This window comes from Nerophis lumbriciformis, linkage group LG32, assembly GCF_033978685.3.
Source record: "Nerophis lumbriciformis linkage group LG32, RoL_Nlum_v2.1, whole genome shotgun sequence".
NCBI lineage: Eukaryota > Metazoa > Chordata > Actinopteri > Syngnathiformes > Syngnathidae > Nerophis > Nerophis lumbriciformis.
In genome coordinates, this window is record NC_084579.2 from 5141344 (window position 1) to 5167894 (window position 26551).

At 40.6% G+C, this 26551-nt stretch overlaps 1 protein-coding gene across 12 annotated transcripts in view; it reads right to left on the reverse strand.

Moving 5' to 3' along the window:
• LOC133574966 (calcium/calmodulin-dependent protein kinase type II subunit beta-like) overlaps positions 1–26551 on the reverse strand; it is an 81893-nt gene that overhangs the window by 16011 nt on the left and 39331 nt on the right. For 8 of the 12 annotated variants that reach the window (XM_061927364.2, XM_061927366.2, XM_061927372.2 and 5 more), the window contains 5 exons: positions 24704–24775; positions 24053–24087; positions 12461–12526; positions 8571–8615; positions 8198–8246 (listed from right to left, as the gene is read on the reverse strand). In XM_061927364.2, the coding sequence (XP_061783348.1) occupies positions 8198–8246; positions 8571–8615; positions 12461–12526; positions 24053–24087; positions 24704–24775 (267 nt within the window). The remainder of the gene's footprint in view (positions 1–8197; positions 8247–8570; positions 8616–12460; positions 12527–24052; positions 24088–24703; positions 24776–26551) is intronic. The other 4 variants (XM_061927373.2, XM_061927374.2, XM_061927365.2 and 1 more) reach the window with 4 other exon arrangements.

Below are 26551 nucleotides of genomic sequence, written 5' to 3' on the forward strand. Positions count from 1 at the left end.
CGAGCCACTGGGAGGGAGGCTTAGCTCGCTCTGGTCCTTCCCCTCTCTCCTCCCCCTCAGACAGGACGTTTACATTAGGGAGGAGGATCTAATGGCCACTAGGGGGTGCCAAAACTCTGTCTTCTTCTTCTTAATTTATCGTCTACAGCTTTAACACCCACTTTAGCTGGCTTCTTTTACATGTGTTTGAATGGAACACTTCAAAAGTATACTGTGCGATGTAAAGCAGAGTTCCTAACCCTAGGGGCGGGGCTCTGTGTTGGGGCGCGAGTGCCCCCTTTCTCAGCTGTGGTCCGTATGGACCGGAGCAGTACTCAGTTGTAATCAGTGTTGGGACTAACGCGTTACAAAGTAACACGTTACTGTAACGCCGTTAGTTTCGGCGGTAACTAGTAATCTAACGCGTTATTTTTTTATATTCAGTAACTCAGTTACCGTTACTACATGATGCGTTACTGCGTTATTTTGCGTTACTTTTTATGTAGTATAAAGTGTGTTTTATCGGAGCGCTGCTGTCGTTCTGATTCTTCTTGTGTCACAAGCCGGAGAAGAGAGACGTGCGCTCTGTGTGGGTGTGTGGGGAGGGGAGGGGAGGGGGGCGTGTCTGATCATGGCGGAGCCAGAAGTCGAGTTTGCTAACATGGAGATATTTTCACTACTTTTCTTTTGTCCAGCACAAAGAAAAGAACATTTTAGTTAAATGTAAATTGTGCTTTGGATCAAAGATGCCATCTACTGCCCAAAACAGCAATTCAAATCTGCTGAAACAAGCTACATAAGCAACATGCTTCGACGAAGCTAGTAAAGAGAGACAGAGACTCTGATGCCACTTCACCTCCACCATTTAAGGATTAACTTTGCCTCTTCTCATCATTCACCGCTGAAGGTACACACTCTGTCAATCAATGTTCCTTCTAATTGTTCATGTGTGTGAGCAAACGCAAAAACTCCCTGAGCATGAGTGCATGGAGCCCATGTGAGCAACTTTAGACGTGCACACTGTGGCTACACCAGCAGCAAACCTGTCCCAAACCTGACTAAATAACAAGTTCAATCTCCATCCATCCATCCATTTTCTACCGCTTGTCTCTTTCGGGGTGGCAGGAGCCTATCTCAGCTGCATTCGGGCGGAAGGCAGAGTACACCCTGGACAAGTCACCCCCTCATCACAGGGCCAACACAGATACACAGACAACATTCTCTTATTATTATAATCAAATGACAGCAGTCATTTCCATTTCTAATATAAGTGTTTAGGCCCACTTACAATGACAATAACAACAAATATTGTTTTTCATGAACTGTGTACTTGTATTGTTTGTCTGGGTGGAGGTCCTGCTTTGGAAATAGTTTGTACCCCTTTCATTTAGTTCCCATTAAAACATTCACATGTTGCACAATGAGATGTAAGCAGGGGATCATGTGTACATTCCTGCAACTTCCTGTTTGTAAAAAATATATTTTTATTAGTATTTATTTAATATACTAACAGCATTTAATAATTAATATTTATAAATTAAGATTCCTAATAAATGACACTAGAATAAGCACACATTTGATTGGTAAATCATAGAGTAACGACCTGGAATTACACTTTATGTGTGGTGTTGGAGTTGTCTGACTTTTTGTGTGGCTGTAAACGCATCACTGGCTAAGTGCCATATGTGCAAGTGTTGGCACACGTGAGAAAGAGCGAGTGGCTGCTGTTGATATAACAAAGTTGCTTTTGGTCTGGTTTGTACTGCAGAAAATGACCACTTTTGCTAGATATCATTTTTTTAACTAATGTTTTGGTGATGTGTTTATGGCCGACAATAAAGAGTTTTGCTCAGTAAAGAAAATGCCTGGTTAGGCTTTGTGTATGTAGTGTGTGCCTTTCTTGGTTTACATCTATGCTGTTATTATGCTGTTTGTTACTTATGTACGTTATGTTGCAGCTATTTAAAATAGTTTTGTCAATTTGTTCTGGCCAGAAACAAATTGGCCTTTGTAACATATCTTTGTCTTTGTGTGTTGTATGTAGAGCACATTGCTTAGCAGAGTTGAGTGATGCAAATGCATGTCAAGTTGATCAACAGATTGTATTATTCTCCACTGCAATAACAGTACTGAAATGAAGGCTAAAAGGGCATTAATGGGAGCTTTAAAAAAAAGAAAAAAAAAACAAAAAAACAAAAAAACAAAAAAGAAGTAACTAAATAGTTACTTTTCACAGTAACGCATTACTTTTTGGTGTTAGTAACTGAGTTAGTAACTGAGTTACTTTTGAAATGAAGTAACTAGTAACTGTAACTAGTTACTGCTCTGCAGTAACTAACCCAACACTGGTTGTAATACACTTTTCCACCACTTGTGGCAGTAATGACAATCTCAAACAAACAGAAGAAGTCTGGAGCTAAAGTCATAGAGATGTTTAAGTGCAAACATTATGACTAGAGATGTCCGATAAAAAGTTGGGCCTCAGTTTCAAAAAAGTTAAGAACTGCTCGTGTTAACCATTGCCAATACCATACTTGCCAACCGTGAGACCTCCGATTTCGGGAGTTGGGGGGTGGGGGCGTGTTCGGGGGTGGGGCAGGGCGTGGTTAAGAGGGGAGGAGTATATTGACAGCTAGAATTTACCAAGTCAAGTATTTCATACATATACAGGTAAAAGCCAGTAAATTAGAATATTTTGAAAAACTTGATTTATTTCAGTAATTGCATTCAAAAGGTGTAACTTGTACATTATATTTATTCATTGCACACAGACTGATGCATTCAAATGTTTATTTCATTTAATTTTGATGATTTGAAGTGGCAACAAATGAAAATCCAAAATTCCGTGTGTCACAAAATTAGAATATTGTGTAAGGGTTAAATTTTGAAGACACCTGGTGCCACAAACTAATCAGCTGATTAACTCAAAACACCTGCAAAGGGCTTTAAATGGTCTCTCAGTCCAGTTCTGAAGCCTACACAAACATGGGGAAGACTTCAGATTTGACAGCTGTCCAAAAGGCAACCATCGACACATTGCACAAGGAGGGAAAGACACAAAAGGTTATTGCTGAAGAGGCTGGCTGTTCTCAGAGCTCTGTGTCCAAACACATTAATGGAGAGGCAAAGGGAAGGAAAAACTGTGGTCAGAAAAAGTGTACAAGCGATAGGGATCACCGCGCCCTGGTCAAGATTGTGAAAAAAAAAACATTCAAAAATGTGGGGGAGATTCAGAAGGAGTGGACAGCTGCTGGAGTCAGTGCTTCAAGATCCACCACCAAGAGACGCTTGAAAGACATGGGTTTCAACTGCCGCATACCTCGTGTCAAGCCACTGTTGACCAAGAAACAGCGCGAAAAGCGTCTCACCTGGGCTAAGGAAAAAAAGAGCTGGACTGCTGCTGAGTGGTCCAAAGTCATGTTTTCTGACGAAAGCAAATTTTGCATTTCCTTTGGAAATCGAGGTCCCAGAGTCTGGAGGAAGACAGGAGAGGCACAGGATCCACGTTGCCTGAAGTCTAGTGTAAAGTTTCCACCATCAGTGATGGTTTGGGGTGCCATGTCATCTGCTGGTGTCGGTCCACTCTGTTTCCTGAGATCCAGGGTCAACGCAGCCGTCTACCAGCAAGTTTTAGAGCACTTCATGCTTCCTGCTGCTGACCTGCTCTATGGAGATGGAGATTTCAAGTTCCAACAGGACTTGGCGCCTGCACACAGCGCAAAATCTACCCGTGCCTGGTTTACGGACCATGGTATTTCTGTTCTAAATTGGCCCGCCAACTCCCCTGACCTTAGCCCCATAGAAAATCTGTGGGGTATTGTGAAAAGGAAGATGCAGAATGCCAGACCCAAAAACGCAGAAGAGTTGAAGGCCACTATCAGAGCAACCTGGGCTCTCATAACACCTGAGCAGTGCCAGAAACTTATCGACTCCATGCCACGCCGCATTAACGCAGTAATTGAGGCAAAAGGAGCTCCAACCAAGTATTGAGTATTGTACATGCTCATATTTTTCATTTTCATACTTTTCAGTTGGCCAACATTTCTAAAAATCCCTTTTTTGTATTAGCCTTAAGTAATATTCTAATTTTGTGACACACGGAATTTTGGATTTTCATTTGTTGCCACTTCAAATCATCAAAATTAAATGAAATAAACATTTGAATGCATCAGTCTGTGTGCAATGAATAAATATAATGTACAAGTTACACCTTTTGAATGCAATTACTGAAATAAATCAAGTTTTTCAAAATATTCTAATTTACGGGCTTTTACCTGTACATACATACATACTTACATACATACATATATATATATATATATATATATATTCTGAAAATATGCAAATAAAACTGTGTTTAGATAATTGATACTTCAAACTTGCATAAATAAATATTAAGGAATATAACATAACTTGGCTTCTGAGAGCTTCAAAATGTAATGAATAAAATGCTAAAGTTGTTGATAAACAAGCAATTATTTTAATAATTAAATATGGTCATTTTAAATGAATTATTATGATAATTTAAAATGAATTACTTCAAATGTTTATTTTAATGTATAATTCTAATGCCTGGATGTAATAAGAAGTCAGAAAAAATACAAATAAAAATACAATTCATTTTGATGTTTTTAGCAAAATATAGTAAACATTTATTTCGTTTTTTTTTAATTAATAAATATATTTATTTTTAGGTAAGATAAACATAATAATACCATTTATCTCTTGTCTGGATGATTTAGTTCTTGTCACCCTGTTGTCCTCCCGTCGTGAAAAAAAGATGTCCTCATTCAGGTCCGCATGGAGCTGGAGGGGGCGTGGCCTCCAGCTCCGGCTGAAAATCGGAAGATTTTCGGGAGAATATTTGTCCCGGGAGGTTTTCGGGAGAGGCGCTGAATTTCGGGAGTCTCCCGGAAAATTCGGGAGGGTTGGCAAGTATGCAATACTAATGAAAGAAAAGAGGGAATAGTGCCACCTATGGTAGTGGAGAAACAATGCAAGTAGTCATCTCTAATAGAGATGGGATTTATGGCTCTTGGAAAGGAGCCAAATCTTGAGGAGCCAGTCATTTGAAAGAGTCGTTCAAGAGACTGACGATTATAGTTATTTAAAAAAAAACTTTTTACCTTTTTTTTTTTTATCAAGGAAATAATCACTGACAGCAGTCAACATTTAAATGTACACCAAAGTGCACTCTATTGGTGGGAATTATTCTAAAATATTCACTATAATCTTATTTTCCTTGTGTTATCATCGATTTATTATCCCCATGCTTTGACAGAGATATCCCCATTGTGGCTTTTCCCTCACCTAAAAAAGACTTTTACAATACAGAAAAAAATACACAAATAATAAGTAAGAATAAAATGGATATGGTATACAAAAAATAAAAAACAAACAACCCAGAATAAAAAGCAGGAAAGAATACTACCCTACTGTACCTGGTGTATGTACACTTAAACAACTACTCCACATCCGAACAATGAACCAAAAAAGTGAATCCAAATACATAAATAAATAAAATTAACAAATAAAAAGTAAATCAACATTTATAAATAAATAAACAAAATAAAAAAATGCTGCCATGTTTTGAGACTGACAAATTTTTTTTGTCCAGTCACCAGTCAGGTGACATGAACATGCAGTTTAGGCAACTGCAGACCGGCATGCACTTGTAGCGTGCAAGGACGGGAGTAAGAAGTGTCAAAAGATGGAGCTAACTGTTTTAATGGCATTCAGACTTTACTTCAATCAATAACGGAGCAGCATCTCCTCATCCGTGGCTCACTAGTGCAACAATGTGTCCCGTGAAAAAACGTCCGACCGGAACTCTCTAATAACTAAAGTTCCTTGGGTGAATAATGTAAACTCACTATACCGGTATGTTTTAGTGCTTTCATGGCGAGTTTACTGACAGATATAAGTAAGAACTTTACACTATTTTACATTAGAAATGGCAACAACGGAGGATGAATGTCCCATAACAAGAAGAAAGAAAAAGAAGAAGCTTATCGACTACAGTGTCCACACGGACTACAAAGGCGGACGCGCGGAAATTTTCAGGACTTATGCAGATCCCAAATACAGATCAGCAGGTACCAGAAGGTAAGAAACATTTCTTTTGCATAAAGTGAAACAAAACGGCAGATAATATGTCTTACCTTACAACAAACTGATGTCGGGTTCCCAGCATGCTTATAGGCAAGGTCACTCAACATCTACTGCTCTAGCTCAGCTGACTGATGACTGGCTGTCACAAATGGATGTCAAGAAGATGGTTGGTACTGTCCTGATTGACTTTAGTGCGGCATACGATGTCATAGATTACAACATAATGATCTCCAAACTGAGAAAATACGGTTTTAATAGTATGTCACTTTCTTGGATGTTGAGCTATCTATCAGCAAGATCACAGAGAGTGTGTTTTAATGGTAGCCTATCTGAACGCAAGTACAATTACTGCGGCGTGCCTCAAGGAAGCTGCTTAGGTCCTTTACTTTTTATTATTTTTACAAATGATCTTCCCTGTGTTACAACAAACACCAATATGGTTATGTATGCAGATGACACAACTCTATACAGTACTGCCTCTACCTTAAATGACCTAGAAAACAACTTAAATCAGGACCTGGAGAGAGTGTCCCGCTGGGTAAATGATAGTAAACTTGTTGTGAATATTGACGAAACAAAAAGCATTCTTTTTGGATCCAGGCATATGCTTGTTGATGACCCACAGCTTCATATTTTAATGTCAGACATACGTATTGAGCAGGTCAAAAAAGCAAAATTGCTTGGTGTGCTATTAGACAGTCAACTGTCATGGTCCGATCATATTAATGGTATTTCAATGAGAATGGGAAGAGGTTTAGACATGGTCAGGAGGTGCTCCACCTTCTTGACATCCTCAACAATGGCTCAAGTCATACAGTCCTTGGTTTTCTGTCATCTTCATTACTGTCCTATAATATGGTCCGCTACGACTAAGTCTGACCTGAACAAACTGCAACTTGTTCAGAACAGAGCGGCTAGACTGGTACTTAAATGTTCTTTGCACACTAATATTGCATTTATGCATTCACGCCTGTCCTGGTTGTCTGTTGAACAAAAGATGCATTGTAGTCTCATTATGTTCTTTAGAACTATCATTTTAGATCAATCACCAGATTACTTTTACAAACAGTTTTTAAAATCAACTAACACACATATTCATGACACTAGGAATGCCAGCAATGGCTATTTGGCACTTCCTGCTCCCAGGACCAATCCCCTCAAACATACAGTCATGTGTAGATGTACATCATTTTGGAATGGGTTGCCATCTCACATTAATCTCTCACAAAGTAAATTGTCATTCAAGACAGCTTTGAAGATACACCTATTGCAGCTATTACATGACGAGAATTTTTAATACTGGTTTTAACTAGCTTTTTATCTTATGTTGTATTTTTCCATTGTATAATGTCTGTTATTGCATGTATTCTTTGCATTTTTATTTTGTATGCTCCTATATGGACCCCAGGAAGACTAGCAGTCGCCTTGGCGTCAGCTAATGGGGATCCATTCAATAAACAATAAACAATAAACAATAAACCTTATACACACACCATAATAATACTCCTATGTTGAAGCACGGTACAATCCATCAAGCGGTGCGGCTTCATAGCTTACCAAAGTCGTACCAAAACATTTTGATACATTTTTGAGCGCCGTGTGTAATGTTCTATATTTTCAATGGAACATATAAAATGTGAGTGTGAATGTTGTCTGTCTATCTGTGTTGGCCCTGCAATGAGGTGGCGACTTGTCCAGGGTGTACACCGCCTTCCGCCCGAATGCAGCTGAGATAGGCTCCAGCACCCCCCCGCGATCCCAAAAGGGACAAGCGGTAGAAAATGGATGGATATAAAATGTTGGTGTTGTTTACTTGAGTCATATTGCAGTCTACACATATCTCTTATGTGTGACTGCCATCTACCGGTCACACTTATCATTTCACCATGTACCAAAAAAAATTGCTTCGAGGTCGGTAAGCACAACCAAAATGATTCCGTACATTAGGCGCAGCGGGTTATAAGGCGCACTGTCGAGTTTTGAGAAAATGAAAGGATTTTAAGTGCGCCTTATAGTCCGGAAAATACGGTAACTTAAAAGAGCCGTTCAATAGGCTCAATTCGTTCACGAAGGTCACATCTCAAATATGTAAGTAGTTCCAACACACCTTTTACATCTTCATCCTCGATGGTTGTGTTGCTGCTGTCTGATGATTCCTGCAGACAAAGTACATCAACACAAATGTCTACAAGCGTGACAATAACGGGAAAACACACACACACACACACACACACACACACACACACACACCAAACTGTTACAAACAGAGCGTGCAGCTGTTTGGGTCGCTAGTACGCACTGCCGAGAAGGCTAGCTGATCCAGCGCTGTCCACTAGTGGGCAGTATAGGACACACTGAGAGACGCATACACAAAAAAGCAAGAAACAAGACTAAAATCCTGCAAAAACTCCTCCGGACACACATGGAGACACATAACCATGAATGGAGGGCGAGGACCACAAGATGGCGGGAGGATGTACCTTGATGCCATCTATGGGATTATGGATAACAGTAGTCTGAGGCTCCTGGGGGGAAGAATGGAGGAAGAGGAGCACTTTTAGGATGACAGGTGGGAAATGTGCGAAAGATCATTTGGATGAGGAAAAGCACGTCAGAAAGGCGGCCATGTATGCCGATGCTAATGCATTCCTGGAATGTACAAATGAAAGCGTGGAAGGTGTATTCTTCCAATGTTTCACAACTTTCACATGCTGTAGCACGTTTTCTCCGGGAAAAATATCAGGGTCAAGGGTCATGATGTTTGCCAACATTAATAGCAACTAGGGCTGGGCGATACGGCCTTTTGTTAATATCTCGATATTTTTAGGCCATGTCACGATACACCATATATATGTGGATATTTTGCCTTAGCCTTGAATGAACACTTGATGCATATAATCACAGCAGTATGATGATTCTATGTGTCTACATTAAAACATTATTCTTCATACTGCATTAATATATGCTACTTTTAAACTTTCATGCAGAGAGGGAAATCACAAGTAAAAGTGTATTTATCAAACAGTTATTAAGCAGTGGCATACCTGCCAACTTTTGAAATCAGAAAAACCTAGTAGGCCCCGGTAGGTCCAGGACAAAGTCCTGGTGGAGGGTTCAGGCTACGCCCCCCGACGCAAAATGATTATTAGCATTCAGACAGGTTAAAATGTTGCTAAAACCATCACTTTTCTATCAGTCACAGTGACTTTTCAAAACAAAAATATTACAGCAAAAATCATATGGGTTGATTGACATGTTTATTCTGTAAGCTAACTTCAATAGTTTGAAATTATTTTGACAGTTAATGCCAGTTATCCTGTCAACCTTTCACAAGACTTCAATTTGTTAATTGAAAGTATAAACACTTTTTACAGTAAACAAATGGTAAAACAGTACTAAACAATTCCATTAAAAAAAAAAATTGGTGTCATTATTAACTTTCTGTCCAAGCTTGTATAATCTACTGCCTTGTTCAATTGTAAAAAATATTCTGTGCCTAAAATTCACACTTCTATCACAATTATCATACTGTAAACATGGTAAGCTAACTTCATTAAAATTAATAGTCCTGTCAATAGCATGGAATTACAATTCAAATGTAGTTTTTTTGTAAGCCTTTCAAAAGAATTCCAAATATGAAAAATTAATGAAAATTAATTTAAGCCATCAGACACTTGAAAAGTGGCACATCACATCTCTAATGTAATCATTTTAACTTTTCAACAGAAATAGCACTGCAAAAATATTAAGGACATACTTCTGTATTTTGGTAGTTATGCTGTCAACATTTAACAAGATTTCTTCAACTTGGACTTGAAAGCATAAAAAACACTTTTAACAGTATAACAGTACTAAACAATTCCAATAGATAACATTGGTGTCATTACCTTTTTGTGGCTAAAATCCAATTGTATCCAAAGAATCTGTTTGGGCGACGAAAAACGTTGAAAGTTTTCCACTTGTATCTCTAGCAACGGCATTAGACTTGTGTTTTTTTGTCCCAACGTGGTCTTTTACATCGCTAATTCCTCCGTGTCCGATCGAAAAATCTTGTCTGCACAAGGTGCAATTCGCGTAGTTTTCACCCTTTTTGGAACGGATAATTATTCCCGGATAGGCTTTTGAATATTCTTCACGGAATGACTGCGGTTTTCTTTTCGGTTTAAGACTCGTTTGCGATTTTTCTCCGGCTGATTCCATGATCGTTCGCTCGTTTGGAAACAATGGCAACAGGTGCCTCGTGCTTGGCAGCGGTGCTATAAATAGCCTCTCGCATGGCATTCGGAATGGCTCGATAGGAAGTTACGGGAAGCAGTGTCGATTGTCATTGTCGTTACGCGATTTCGTGAATAAAACTTAAATTTTTTTTATTTTTTTTAATTAATGAAAAACCGTATTTTTTAATCACTGCAACCGTAACCCGGAATAGGTTGATGAAAACCGTACTAATTACGGGAAAACCGGAGTAGTTGGCAGGTATGTGTCACTAAGATGACATATCAAAACAACACTAAATTAAAGTGCACTTTTTGTACAGAACGCAACTACAACGGTTTAAAACAAATAAAGTGCACTTTTGTGCATGATGTCACACAAGATATTTCAATAAGTGTCAAATAAAAATGAGCTGCATAATAGGAAATCAAATAGTGTATGTTCTTCGCTATGTGGTAGGTTCCTGCTAGAGATGCGCGGATAGGCAATTATTTCATCCGCAACCGCATGACAAAAGTCGTCAACCATCCGCATCCACCCGAATTAACATTTAATCAACACCGCACCCGCCCGCACCCGCCCGTTGTTATATATCTAATATAGACGATGCAAGGCATTAGTGAGGTTATAAAGCTTTTGCCTGTTAAAGAAAGGCGACTGATCCAATGCAGCAATCATCTGGGAGCCGCGCTGAGCGCACCTCCAAGCGCGTGGAGGTGCGATGTCCCTCGCACCCGGGCTCGCGCCCGAGGCTTCAGCGCGCACCGCGGCGCCCATCCTACTCGTCGCGGCCTAGCCCTAGCGGCTCTCGCTGCCGGCGACGGCCGGGTATGGGCCCGACGCTCCAGCGCCATCCATTTTCAGGGCTAGTTGATTCGGCAGGTGGGTTGTTACACACTCCTTAGCGGGTTCCGACTTCCATGGCCACCGTCCTAGCTGCTGTCTATATCAACCAACACCTTTTCTGGGGTCTGATGAGCATCGGCATCGGGCGCTTTAACCCGGCGTTCGGTTCATCCCGCAGCGCCAGTTCTGCTTGCCCCACCCCTTTCGTGAGCGCACTGCGCGCGGAGTGACCCCTGTTACGAGCCCCCGGCAACGGGGGTGGCGGGCAGGTAAGCTGCGCAGGCGGAGCTTTTCTTCTTCTGTTGTGGCATATGCTGCAGGTGCCTGCTCGTTTTTCGTATGTGGGTAACAACATTTAACTATGTATATATATTTCCCAATTGGTTTAACTGCCACCCACCTGAATCCATTTAAAATCTAATTTTTTTTTATTTCAACCGCCCGACCCGACCCGCGGATAAAATCTAATTTTTTTTTATTTCAACCGCCCGAACCGCGGATAATCCGCAGACTCCGCGGTTGTGTCCGCAAACCGCGCATCTCTAGTTCCTGCGGACGTTATCTCCTTCTGTTGTTGACTCATTTTTTCATACGGTGTTGATGTGGAAATGGTTGCTTGGGCATTTTGTTGGTGTGGCACCGAACGGAGATGTTGACATGCGGAGTTTCAAGCACTCTTCACTCTCTAGCGGGTGACTTTTCAAATGATGCTACATTAGCAGTGGTACTACTTTTTGTAGCAACGCTTTTGCCGCATACTTGTTCGACATCTTCCCGCTTGAAGCCAAACCACCGCCAGACGATGGACCCCCTGCTGTTTTTCTTAGGGATTCATTCTTCCTTCATTTGTTACCAGATTTTCACCTTCTTTCGTATTACCACTCGCATCACAGCTAATGTTACCCATGCTGCTACCTCTCCGCTCAGCGAGGGGGTATGACGCGACAGTATGTGACGTATGTAAGAAGGTGCGCTTGTTTTAAGTCACTGTGAGAAGGAGAGACAAGAAAGTGAAAAAAGCCTGTAGTGTAATGCCCGCAGGTAAAAGCAACTACGTGAGAACGTATACTCCAATATCACGATATAGTCATTTCTATATCGCACAGAGACAAACCAGAGATATATCGAGTATATCGATATATCGCCCAGCCCTAATAGCAACAACAAAGCAATGAATACGTCCTGAACTACACTAGTCGGGCCTGAAATAGAGCAATACGGCCTCTCCTGAGGACGTGAACGTGAAGAGAAGAGCTGAATAGAAAAGTGTGCATGTGCACACACACACAAAAAGACACAAGTCTCGTACCAGTGCAGCAGACGACACGTTGACCTTAGGACTGCTGACTGTGCTGTTCCTGCTGCTGTTGCTCTGCTGAGACACAAAAGAGCAGCATAGTCTTGCCTAAAGTCTATATTTACACTAACACATTTCTCAAATTGACAATGTTTAAATATGTTGTTCTCCCTATTTTGTACACTCTAATGTTTAAATACACTATCTTTAGTTCCATTGTTGGACAAACGCTGTGTGCCTCCCAAACAATCGGGGTCATTGCAGCCTTGTTTAGCAAAGTGGGTAGAGGAAGAGAATGCTACATGCTAATAGCTAAGGTTTTTAAGGTCGTGTAGAAATGGTGTGCTTGAATAATAACATTACGTGTGTTTTAAAAAGATGAATGTATAACATGTCTTTAATGTTTGAATGTGTGTTTATAAAGTCACCGTTAAAAAGTCCAAAAATGATTGTAAGTGTTTGCATGCACTTTAATCTGATACTACCCCAAAAGCCTTTAAAAGAGATGCGTCAAACTTGTTTTTACTGAGGGCCACAATGTAGTTATGAACGCATATATATAAATGTATACAGTACAGGCCAAAAGGTTGGACACACCTTCTCATTCAATGTGTTTTCTTTATTTTCATGACTATTTACATTGTAGATTGTCACATCAAAACTATGAATGAACACATGCAAAGGTGGGTAGAGTAGCCCGAAATTGTACTCAAGTAAGAGTACTGTTACTTTAGAGATTTATTACTCAAGTAAAAGTAAGGAGTAGTCACCCAAATATTTACTTGAGTAAAAGTAAAAAGTATGTTGTGAAAAAACTACTCAAGTACTGAGTAACTGATGAGTAACATATACACACACACATTATATATATATATATATATATATATATATATATATATATATATATATACACACACACACACACACACACACACACATATATATATATACACATATATATATATATATACATATATATATATATATATATATACACACACACACACATATATATACACATATATATATATATATATATATATATATATATATACACACACATATATATATATATATATATATATACATACATTGATATATACAGTATATAATTTATATTTATTTATTTTGCCGTTTTTGTTTACATGTTAAAGGTGTTTTAATGAATATACATGCATGTTTAACACATATAGATTCCTTTCTTTCATGAAGACAAGAATATAAGTTGGTGTATTACATGATTGTGATGACTTGCATTGATTGTAATCAGACCGTAGTGATGATAACGTCCACGTTTTCAAATGGAGGAGAAAAAAAGTTCCTCCTTTCTGTCTAATACCACATGAAAGTGGTTGGTTTTTGGCTTCTTATTCGTCCAGCTTCCATATTCGTTTTTATACACTTTACAAGAAATACATTGGCGGCAAACTCCGTAGCTTGCTACCTTGTTTGCGCTGGCTTTCGGAGACTCTTATTTTGAAAGCGCAGGCGCGATGGAGCGGCACTTTTATTGTGAAGACAGGAACTGTGCAGTCAGTCTTTAGGCTTTTGACGGGATGTACAGTTGAAATAAAAAAGGGTATTTTTTTCCTTCACACTTTTGATTGATTGATTGGAACTTTTATTAGTAGATTACACAGTACAGTACATATTCCGTACAATTGACCACTAAATGGTAACACCCCAATAAGTTTTTCAACTTGTTTAAGTCAGGTCATGTGACCACCTGGCTCTGTTTGATTGGTCCAACGTCACCAGTGACTGCATCTGATTGGTGGAACGGAGTGAACGTCACCAGTGACTGTATTTGTTGAAACACTATGAAGGTCTGTCTGACAGACCAAAACAAACAAAGCGTGCATTAACAGATCGATAAAAATTAGTAGCGAGTAGCGAGCTGAATGTAGATAAAAGTAGCGGAGTAAAAGTAGCGTTTCTTCTCTATAAATATACTCAAGTAAAAGTAAAAGTATGTTGCATTAAAACTACTCTTAGAACTACAATTTATCCCAAAAGTTACTCAAGTAGATGTAACGGAGTAAATGTAGCGCGTTACTACCCACCTCTGAACACATGTGGAGTTATGTACTTAACAAAAAAAGGTGAAATAACTGAAAACATGTTTTATATTCTCGTTTCTTCAAAATAGCCACCCTTTGCTCTGATTACTGCTTTGCACACTCTTGGCATTCTCTCCATGAGCTTCAAGCACACCTGTGAAGTGAAAATTATTTCTGGTGACTCCCTCTTGAAGCTCATCGAGAGAATGCCAAGAGTGTGCAAAAATGTATATAATTGCCTATACATGTGATTATTATATATACTTTTTACTTACACTGTAAAAAAAAATTCAGATTTTACTGTATACAACTGGCATCTTAGTCGCCAGAATGTGGGTTTTTTTACTTATGTTTTTTTTACTGTATATGGATTGGAAAAATAGTACCACTGTTTTTTTCACACTAAATTTCATGCATTTTTTTTTATCGTAAAATTTATATATGTTGTTTTTATAGTGTATAATTGTAAATAGAAAAACAGTACCAAAATTGTTTTTTACGGTAGAAAACTGTCAGCTCAGTCGCCAGAATTTTACTGTAAAGTCTATAGCAGGGGTGCTCATTACGTCGATCGCGAGCTACCGGTCGATCTCGGAGGGTGTGTCAGTCGATCACCAGCCAGGCATTAAAAAAATAGTCCTAAAAATGAGCGATCGTAAATCTTCACTATGACGTCACTTTCGTCACTTGATTGACATTCACGGCACCCGAGGGTCTTCTGAGATGACGCTGGCTGCTGCCAGCTCATTAAAATTACCGACTGGAAGGCGAGAAACACTTTATTTCAACAGACTCTGGCGCCGTACCTGTCGTCAAAACTCCAAAGGCCGTCTGCACAGTTGCGCTACCAAAATAGGAGTCTCAGAAAGCTGGCGTGCACAAGCTAGCAAGCTACGGAGTTTGCCGACAATGTATTTCTTGTAAAGTGTATACAAAGGAGTACGGAAGCTGGACAAACAAGATGCCAAAAACCAACCACTTTCATGTGGTATTGGACAGAAAGGAGGACTTTTTTTCTCCTCCATTCGAAAATGCGGACGTTTTTAGCACCACTGTCCGATTCCAATCAATGCAAGTCATCAGAATCAGGTAATACACCAACTTATATTCTTGTCTTCATGAAAGAAAGGAATCTATATGTGTTAAACATGCTTGTATTATCTTTAAACACCTTTAACTTATTAACAATATTAACTATATGTGTTAAACATGCTTGCATTATCTTTAAACACCTTTAACTTATTAACAATATTAACTATATGTGTTAAACATGCTTGTATTATCTTTAAACACCTTTAACTTATTAATAATATTAACTATATGTATTAAACATGCTTGTATTATCATTAAACACCTTTAACTTGTTAACAATATTAACTATATGTATTAAACATGCTTGTATTATCTTTAAACACCTTTAATTTATTAACAATATTAACTATGTGTTAAACATGATTGCATTATCATTAAACACCTTTAATTTATTAATAATATTAACTATATGTGTTAAACATGCTTGTATTATCATTAAACACCTTTAATTTTTTAACAATATTAACTATATGTGTTAAACATGCTTGCATTATCATTAAACACCTTTAACTTATTAACAAAAACATATATTTCATAAATAAATAAATATAAATTATATATATGAATGAGGTAGATCCCCACGACTTGATCAATTGAAAAGTAGCTCGCCTGCAGAAAAAGTGTGAGCACCCCTGGTCTATAGAGTACAAAATGTATATATAACTTGCTTTGCAGTCATAAATCAGACAAATATTTAAGTATTTATTTTTATTTTAACTAAAATAAGTTTGATATAATATTGTGTTAGATATGTTATTAGATTATTAGACATATGCAACTACATGCAGTATTAATGTTGTTAATATCAAAATGGGCTAAACATTTTTTTTTTTTTTGTAAGAATCTGTCGGTAATTTATAACGCATATTATTTCCAGGGTTTCGCAGGCCACATTAAAGTGAGTGGCGGGTCAGATCTGGCCATAAAATAATTAATAATTAATAACAATTAACTTCATAATTAACAGGAAAGGGATGTCCTTCATTGATGTTGTGCGATTTCAAAGAGAGAGCTGTGACATCAGCACACAGCAGAAGTCCAGCAGAGATTATGCAATGTTAGATTCATCATCTGGCCACAAATAATCTGAGATTAGCATCAAGGCAGGCCGGGAGGGGGGAGGGGGGAGAGGGGAGGGGGGGGTTATGCTGTAAACTAGAGGAAAGTGAAAGAGGAAAAGAAGATGAAGGTTAATGAAAAAGAGCCAAAGAAGCCCCTAGAGGCGGAGCAATTTAACTACACTAAAAATAATTCACCTTCAAACTCAAAGAGAAGGATGTCATCAATAAGTGTGTTTGTGTGTCATCAATAGGTGTGTGTAATTTGTGTGTCTGTGTGTGTGTTTGTGTCCACATTAGACATCACAAAGTCTGCACAAAAACTAAAACTTGGTGTGTCATCTCCAACACCACACCCCCCGCACACACACACACACAACCTCACATTGAAACTCAGACACAAGCAACCTCAAATATAAACACAACCTAACATAGAACCTTACACAGACCTTCACACAGACACAACCTCAAATAAACTCACACACAAGCTAATGTAGTAACTTACACACACACACACACACACACACACACACACACACACAATCCCACCTACAATCTCACTCACACCACCTCAAACACACACAAATGTATGTAGATCCTAAGACACAACCTTACATAGAACCCACATACACAATCTCACAAACACATTACACAACCTAACATAGAACCATACACGCACACAACTTCACACTGAAACTCACACTCACACACATGAAACCTCACACATAACCTAACGTAGAATCTTACACACACGTAACTTCACACTCACACGAAACCTAACACACAACCTAACGTTGAATCTTACACAAGCAATCTCACATTGTACCGCACACACACACACAGCCACATATAGTACCTCAAACACACACAACCTAACGTAGAACCTTACACACCTACTACCTCACGTACACACAACCTCAAATTGAATCTCATATACTCACAACCTCACATACCGTACTCACAACGTCACATAGAACCACCTCACAACAACCACACTTATTACTATACCACCCACGCACACAACCTCACATGGTACCTCAACTTCACACATACCCTAATGTAGAATCTTACACACACAACCTTACACACAACTGAACATAGACATTACACATACAACCTAACATATAACTTTACACACACAAGGTAACATTGAACCTTAGACACACAACCTAACATTGAACCTAACACAGACAACATAACATTGAATCTAACACACACACACAACCAAACAAAGATCTTACACTCACAACCTAACACAGAACTTACACACACAACCTAAAATTGAGCCTTACACAGACAACATAACATTGAATCTAACACACACGCAACCAAACATAGAACATTGCACACACAACTAAACAAATATCTTACACACACAACCCAACACAGAACCTTACCCACACAGCCTAACACAGACTTTACACACACAACCTAACACAGAATCTTACACACACAACTTAACACAGACCTTACACACACAACCTAATATAGACCTTACACACACAACCTAACATACAATTTTACACACACAACCTAACATACAATCTTACACACACAACCTAATATAGACCTGACATAGACCCTTACACACAGAACCTGACATAGAACCTCACACACACAACCTAACATAGACCTTACACCCACAAAAAGATGTAGGACCTTACACACACAACCTGACATACAATCTCACACACACAACCTGACATAGAACCTCACACACACACAACCTAATATAGACCTTACACCCACAAAAATACATCGTCTCTTATACACACAACCTGACATAGTACTGCACACACACACACACAAACTGACATAGTACCTTACACACTCAACCTGACATAGGACCTTATACACAAAACCTGACATACAACCTTACACGCACAACCAAACATAGAACCTTAAACACACTAAAGGAGCATAGAATGTTACACACACAACCTGACGAAGAATCCTTACATCCCCAACCTGACATAGAACCTTACACACATAACCTGAAATAGAACCTAACACACACAACCTAACATAGTACTTTACACACACAGCCTAACATAGTACATTACACACACAACCTGACATAGCACCTTCCACACACAACCTAGCACAGACCTTACACACACAACCTGACATACATTACACACAACTGAACATAGACATTACACATACAACCTAACATATAACTTTACACACACAAGGTAACATTGAACCTTAGACACACAACCTAACATTGAACCTAACACAGACAACATAACATTGAATCTAACACACACACAACCAAACATAGAACATTACACACACAACCAAACATAGATCTTACACTCACAACCTAACACAGAACTTACACACACAACCTAAAATTGAGCCTTACACAGACAACATAACATTGAATCTAACACAGACAACATAACATTGAATCTAACACACACACAACCAAACATAGAACATTACACACACAACCAAACATAGATCTTACACTCACAACCTAACATAGATCTTACACACACAACTAAACAAAGATCTTACACACACAACCCAACACAGAACCTTACACACACAGCCTAACACAGACTTTACACACACAACCTAACATAGAATCTTACACGCACAACTTAACACAGACCTTACACACACAACCTAACATACAATCTTACACACACAACCTAATTTAGACCTGGCATAGACCCTTACACACAGAACCTGACATAGAACCTCACACACACAACCTAACATAGACCTTACACCCACAAAAAGACATAGGACCTTACACACACAACCTGACATAGAATCTCACACACACAACCTGACATAGAACCTCACACACACAACCTAATATAGACCTTACACCCACAAAAATACATAGTCCCTTATACACACAACCTGACATAGAACTGCACACACACACACACAAACTGACATAGTACCTTACACACTCAACCTGACATAGGACCTTATACACAAAACCTGACATACAACCTTACACGCACAACCAAACATAGAACCTTAAACACACTAAAGGAGCATAGAATGTTACACACACAACCTGACGAAGAATCCTTACATCCCCAACCTGAAATAGAACCTAATACACACAACCTAACATAGTACTTTACACACACAGCCTAACATAGTACATTACACACACAACCTGACATAGCACCTTCCACACACAACCTAGCACAGAAACCTTACACACACAACCTGACATACATTACACACAACTGAACATAGACATTACACATACAACCTAACATATAACTTTACACACACAAGGTAACATTGAACCTAACACAGACAACATAACATTGAATCTAACACACACACAACCAAACATAGAACATTGCACACACAACTAAACAAAGATCTTACACTCACAACCTAACACAGAACTTACACACACAACCTAAAATTGAGCCTTACACAGACAACATAACATTGAATCTAACACACACGCAACCAAACATAGAACATTGCACACACAACTAAACAAAGATCTTACACACACAACCCAACACAGAACTTACACACATAGCCTAACACAGACTTTACACACACAACCTAATATAGACCTGACATAGACCCTTACACACAGAACCGCACACACACAACCTAACATAGACCTTACACCCACAAAAAGACGTAGGACCTTACACACACAACCTGACATAGAATCTCACACACACAACCTGACATAGAACCTCACACACACACAACCTAATATAGACCTTACACCCACAAAAATACATCGTCCCTTATACACACAACCTGACATAGTACTGCACACACACACACACACAAACTGACATAGTACCTTACACACTCAACCTGACATAGGACCTTATACACAAAACCTGACATACAACCTTACACGCACAACCAAACATAGAACCTTAAACACACTAAAGGAGCATAGAATGTTACACACACAACCTGACGAATAATCCTTACATCCCCAACCTGACATAGAACCTTACACACATAACCTGAAATAGAACCTGACACACACAACCTAACATAGTACTTTACACACACAGCCTAACATAGTACATTACACACACAACCTGACATAGCACCTTCCACACACAACCTAGCACAGAAACCTTACACACACAACCTGACATACATTACACACAACTGAACATAGACATTACACATACAACCTAACATATAACTTTACACACACAAGGTAACATTGAACCTTAGACACACAACCTAACATTGAACTTAACACAGACAACATAACATTGAATCTAACACACACACAACCAAACATAGAACATTACACACACAACCAAACATAGAACATTGCACACACAACTAAACAAAGATCTTACACTCACAACCTAACGGAACTTGCACACACAACCTAAAATTGAGCCTTACACAGACAACATAACATTGAATCTAACACACACGCAACCAAACATAGAACATTGCACACACAACTAAACAAAGATCTTACACACACAAACCAACACAGAACCTTACACACACAGCCTAACACAGACTTTACACACACAACCTAACACAGAATCTTACACACACAACTTAACACAGACCTTACACACACAACCTAACATACAATCTTACACACACAACCTAATTTAGACCTGACATAGACCCTTACACACAGAACCTGACATAGAACCTCACACACACAACCTAACATAGACCTTACACCCACAAAAAGACATAGGACCTTACACACACAACCTGACATAGAATCTCACACACACAACCTGACATAGAACCTCACACACACAACCTAATATAGACCTTACACCCACAAAAATACATCGTCTCTTATACACACAACCTGACATAGTACTGCACACACACACACACACACAAACTGACATAGTACCTTACACACTCAACCTGACATAGGACCTTATACACAAAACCTGACATACAACCTTACACGCACAACCAAACATAGAACCTTAAACACACTAAAGGAGCATAGAATGTTACACACACAACCTGACGAAGAATCCTTACATCCCCAACCTGATATAGAACCATACACACATAACCTGAAATAGAACCTAATACACACAACCTAACATAGTACTTTACACACACAGCCTAACATAGTACATTACACACACAACCTGACATAGCACCTTCCACACACAACCTAGCACAGAAACCTTACACACACAACCTGACATACATTACACACAACTGAACATAGACATTACACATACAACCTAACATATAACTTTACACACACAAGGTAACATTGAATCTAACACAGACAACATAACATTGAATCTAACACACACACAACCAAACATAGAACATTGCACACACAACTAAACAAAGATCTTACACTCACAACCTAACACAGAACTTACACACACAACCTAAAATTGAGCCTTACACAGACAACATAACATTGAATCTAACACACACGCAACCAAACATAGAACATTGCACACACAACTAAACAAAGATCTTACACACACAACCCAACACAGAACCTTACACACACAGCCTAACACAGACTTTACACACACAACCTAACACGGAATCTTACACGCACAACTTAACACAGACCTTACACACACAACCTAATATAGACCTTACACACACAACCTAACATACAATCTTACACACACAACCTAATATAGACCTGACATAGACCCTTACACACAGAACCTGACATAGAACCTCACACACACAACCTAACATAGACCTTACACCCACAAAAAGACGTAGGACCTTACACACACAACCTGACATAGCATCTCACACACACAACCTGACATAGAACCTCACACACACAACCTAATATAGACCTTACACCCACAAAAATACATAGTCCCTTACACACACAACCTGACATAGAACTGCACACACACACACACACAAACTGACATAGTACCTTACACACTCAACCTGACATAGGACCTTATACACAAAACCTGACATACAACCTTACACGCACAACCAAACATAGAAACGTATACACACAACCGGACATAAAACCTTAAACACACTAAAGGAGCATAGAATGTTACACACACAACCTGACGAAGAATCCTTACATGCCCAACCTGACATAGAACCTTACACACATAACCTGAAATAGAACCTGACACACACAACCTAACATAGTACTTTACACACACAGCCTAACATAGTACATTACACCCACAAAAAGACATAGGACCTTACACACACAACCTGACATAGAATCTCACACACACAACCTGACATAGAACCTCACACACACACAACCTAATATAGACCTTACACCCACAAAAATACATAGTCCCTTACACACACAACCTAACATAGAACTGCACACTAAAGGAGCATAGAATGTTACATACACAACCTGACGAAGAATCCTTACATCCCCAACCTGACATAGAACCTCACACACAGAACCTGTCAAAGACCTCACACACACAACCTAACATAGAACCTCACACACACAACCTAACATAGACCTTACACCCACAAAAAGACATAGGACCTTACACAGACAACCTGACATAGAACCTCACACACACACAACCTAATATAGACCTTACACCCACAAAAATACATAGTCCCTTACACACACACACAAACTGACATAGTACCTTACACACTCAACCTGACATAGGACCTTATACACAAAACCTGACATACAACCTTACACGCACAACCAAACATAGAACCTTATACACACAACCGGACATAAAACCTTAAACACACTAAAGGAGCATAGAATGTTACACACACAACCTGACGAAGAATCCTTACATGCCCAACCTGACATAGAACCTTACACACATAACCTGAAATAGAACCTAACACACACAACCTAACATAGTACTTTACACACACAGCCTAACATAGCACCTTCCACACACAACCTGACATATAACCCACTTACACACACACACACATGCACACACACACACAACCATACGCACAATCTCACATAGCGGTTAGAGTGTCCGCCCTGAGATGGGTAGGTTGTGAGTTCAAACCCCGGCCGAGTCATACCAAAGACTATAAAAATGGGAGCCATTACCTCCCTGCTTGGCACTCAGCATCAAGGGTTGGAATTGGGGGTTAAATCACCAAAATGATTCCCGGGCGCGGCCACCGCTGCTGCTCACTGCTCCCCTCACCTCCCAGGGGGTGCTCAAGGGTGGTGGGTCAAATGCAGAGAATAATTTCGCTACACCTAATGTGTGTGTGACAATTATTGGCACTTTAACTTTAACTTAACCTCATACACACAACCTCATGTAGACCCTCATACAAGCACACAAACACACACAACCTCTCCTGGTGGAACTTCACACACTCCACGTCACATAGAATGTAACACACAAAATCTGTCATAGAACTTCACACAAAAACACACAAGTAGAAGCTGAAAAAGAACGTACCTTAACATCAGCCTTCTTGTTGAGGAGGCTCTTGGCTGCTGCAGAGAGGCAGAAGGACACACCCTCAGTGGGCAGCGTGCACATGGTTCACACCTGGTGCACACCTGGTTCACACCCAGTGCAAACGGGCCGAGCGGCAGATGCAGGATGATGCAGGTGTGCACGCTCCCAGCACACTGTCGCTGAATGAGCATCTCTCGCCTCTTGACAGTGAAGCAAAGTAAGCCCGCCCTCTCCCAAAAAGCCCCCCGCGTGCTCACATCGGAGCCAAAGCAGCAGATAAAAAGTCGGATAAGCAAAAAAGTGATTTGCTGTATAATCCCAAACACTGTGAGGTTGGCGAGATTAGGAGCAGAGGAGCAGGTGCGTCACCGCGCTCTCATCACGCCAAAGTGGACACCGCGGAAGCGCGCTCTTTTTGCGCGACGCTAATCCTGGAAGGCCGTTTATCCCAGCGGCCTCAAACGCACCAAAGTGCGTGCAACTCTGCTCCTAATCCCCGGCAGGGTGCGCAGCAGAGGCCATGAAATGAGGCCGCTTACCTTGGCGAGCGTGGAGGCCCGGGAAGTCCAGCAAGAGAGATGAAAACAAACGTTAGAGAAACTTTGACGTCACGGCAGTGAGGGAGAAGAGCGTCGCAGGAGGGTTCACCTTGTTCCACGATGCCGGCGGGGTTTCCTGTCACGCCACTGACGCCTGACGGTGCCGTGGTCTGACGTCCCACTGAGTGAAGATGGAGATAAACACTTTCAACAACACTGTTGTTTACTATCAACTCCCTTTTCTTGTCATAATAAAATACATTCAATATCAATGACATGCATCATTTTTAGGGCCCGCATGTCCCATTGCAAAAGGACTCCCATAGGGAGTCCTTTTGCAATGGGACATAAGGACCTATTGTATTTGTAAGGTTTTATTCTTTATTCTTCCGCCGCCACATTAAACTGTAATTTGACCCACTTAACATGCTTCAAAACTCACCATATTTGACCCACACATCAGGACCTGCGAAAATGGCCTTTTTAAAAAAAAAAACCGAACCACAAAACTCAAAATTGCGCTCTAGCGCCCCCTAGTTAGGGCCCGCATGTCCCATTGCAAAAGGACTCCCGAAAGGAGTCCTTATGCAATGGGACATAAGGACCTATTGAATTTGTAAGGTTTTATTCATCCATCCATCCATCTTCTTCCGCTTATCCGAGGTCGGGTCGCGGGGGCAGCAGCTTAAGCAGGGAAGCCCAGACTTTCCTCTCCCCAGCCCCTTCGTCCAGCTCCTCCCGGGGGATCCCGAGGCGTTCCCAGGCCAGCCGGGAGACATAGTCTTCCCAACGTGTCCTGGGTATTCCCCGTGGCCTCCTACCGGTTGGACGTGCCCTAAACACCTCCCGAGGGAGGCGTTCGGGTGGCATCCTGACCAGATGCCCGAACCACCTCATCTGGCTCCTCTCGATGTGGAGGAGCAGTGGCTTTACTTTGAGCTCCCCCCGGATGGCAGAGCTTCTCACCCTATCTCTAAGGGAGAGCCCCGCCACCCGGCGGAGGAAACTCATTTCGGCCGCCTGTACCCGTGATCTTGTCCTTTCGGTCATAACCCAAAGCTCATGACCATAGGTGAGGATGGGAACGTAGATCGATCGGTAAATTGAGAGCTTTGCCTTCCGGCTCAGCTCCTTCTTCACCACAACGGATCGATACAGCGTCCGCATTACTGAAGACGCCGCACCGATCCGCCTGTCGATCTCACGATCCACTTTTCCCTCACTCGTGAACAAGACTCCTAGGTACTTGAACTCCTCCACTTGGGGCAGGGTCTCCTCCCCAACCCGGAGATGGCACTCCACCCTTTTCCGGGCGAGAACCATGGACTCGGACTTGGAGGTGCTGATTCTCATCCCAGTCGCTTCACACTCGGCTGCGAACCGATCCAGTGAGAGCTGAAGATCCTGGCCAGATGAAGCCATCAGGACCACATCATCTGCAAAAAGCAGAGACCTAATCCTGCAGCCACCAAACCGGATCCCCTCAACGCCTTGACTGCGCCTAGAAATTCTGTCCATAAAAGTTATGAACAGAATCGGTGACAAAGGGCAGCCTTGGCGGAGTCCAACCCTCACCGGAAACGTGTCCGACTTACAACCGGCAATGCGGACCAAGCTCTGACACTGATCGTACAGGGAGCGGACAGCCACAATCAGACAGTCCGATACCCCATACTCTCTGAGCACTCCCCACAGGACCTCCCGAGGGACACGGTCCAATGCCTTCTCCAAGTCCACAAAGCACATGTAGACTGGTTGGGCAAACTCCCATGCACCCTCAAGGACCCTGCCGAGAGTATAGAGCTGGTCCACAGTTCCACGACCAGGACGAAAACCACACTGTTCCTCCTGAATCCGAGGTTCGACTATCCGGCGTAGCCTCCTCTCCAGTACACCTGAATAGACTTTACCGGGAAGGCTGAGGAGTGTGATCCCACGATAGTTGGAACACACCCTC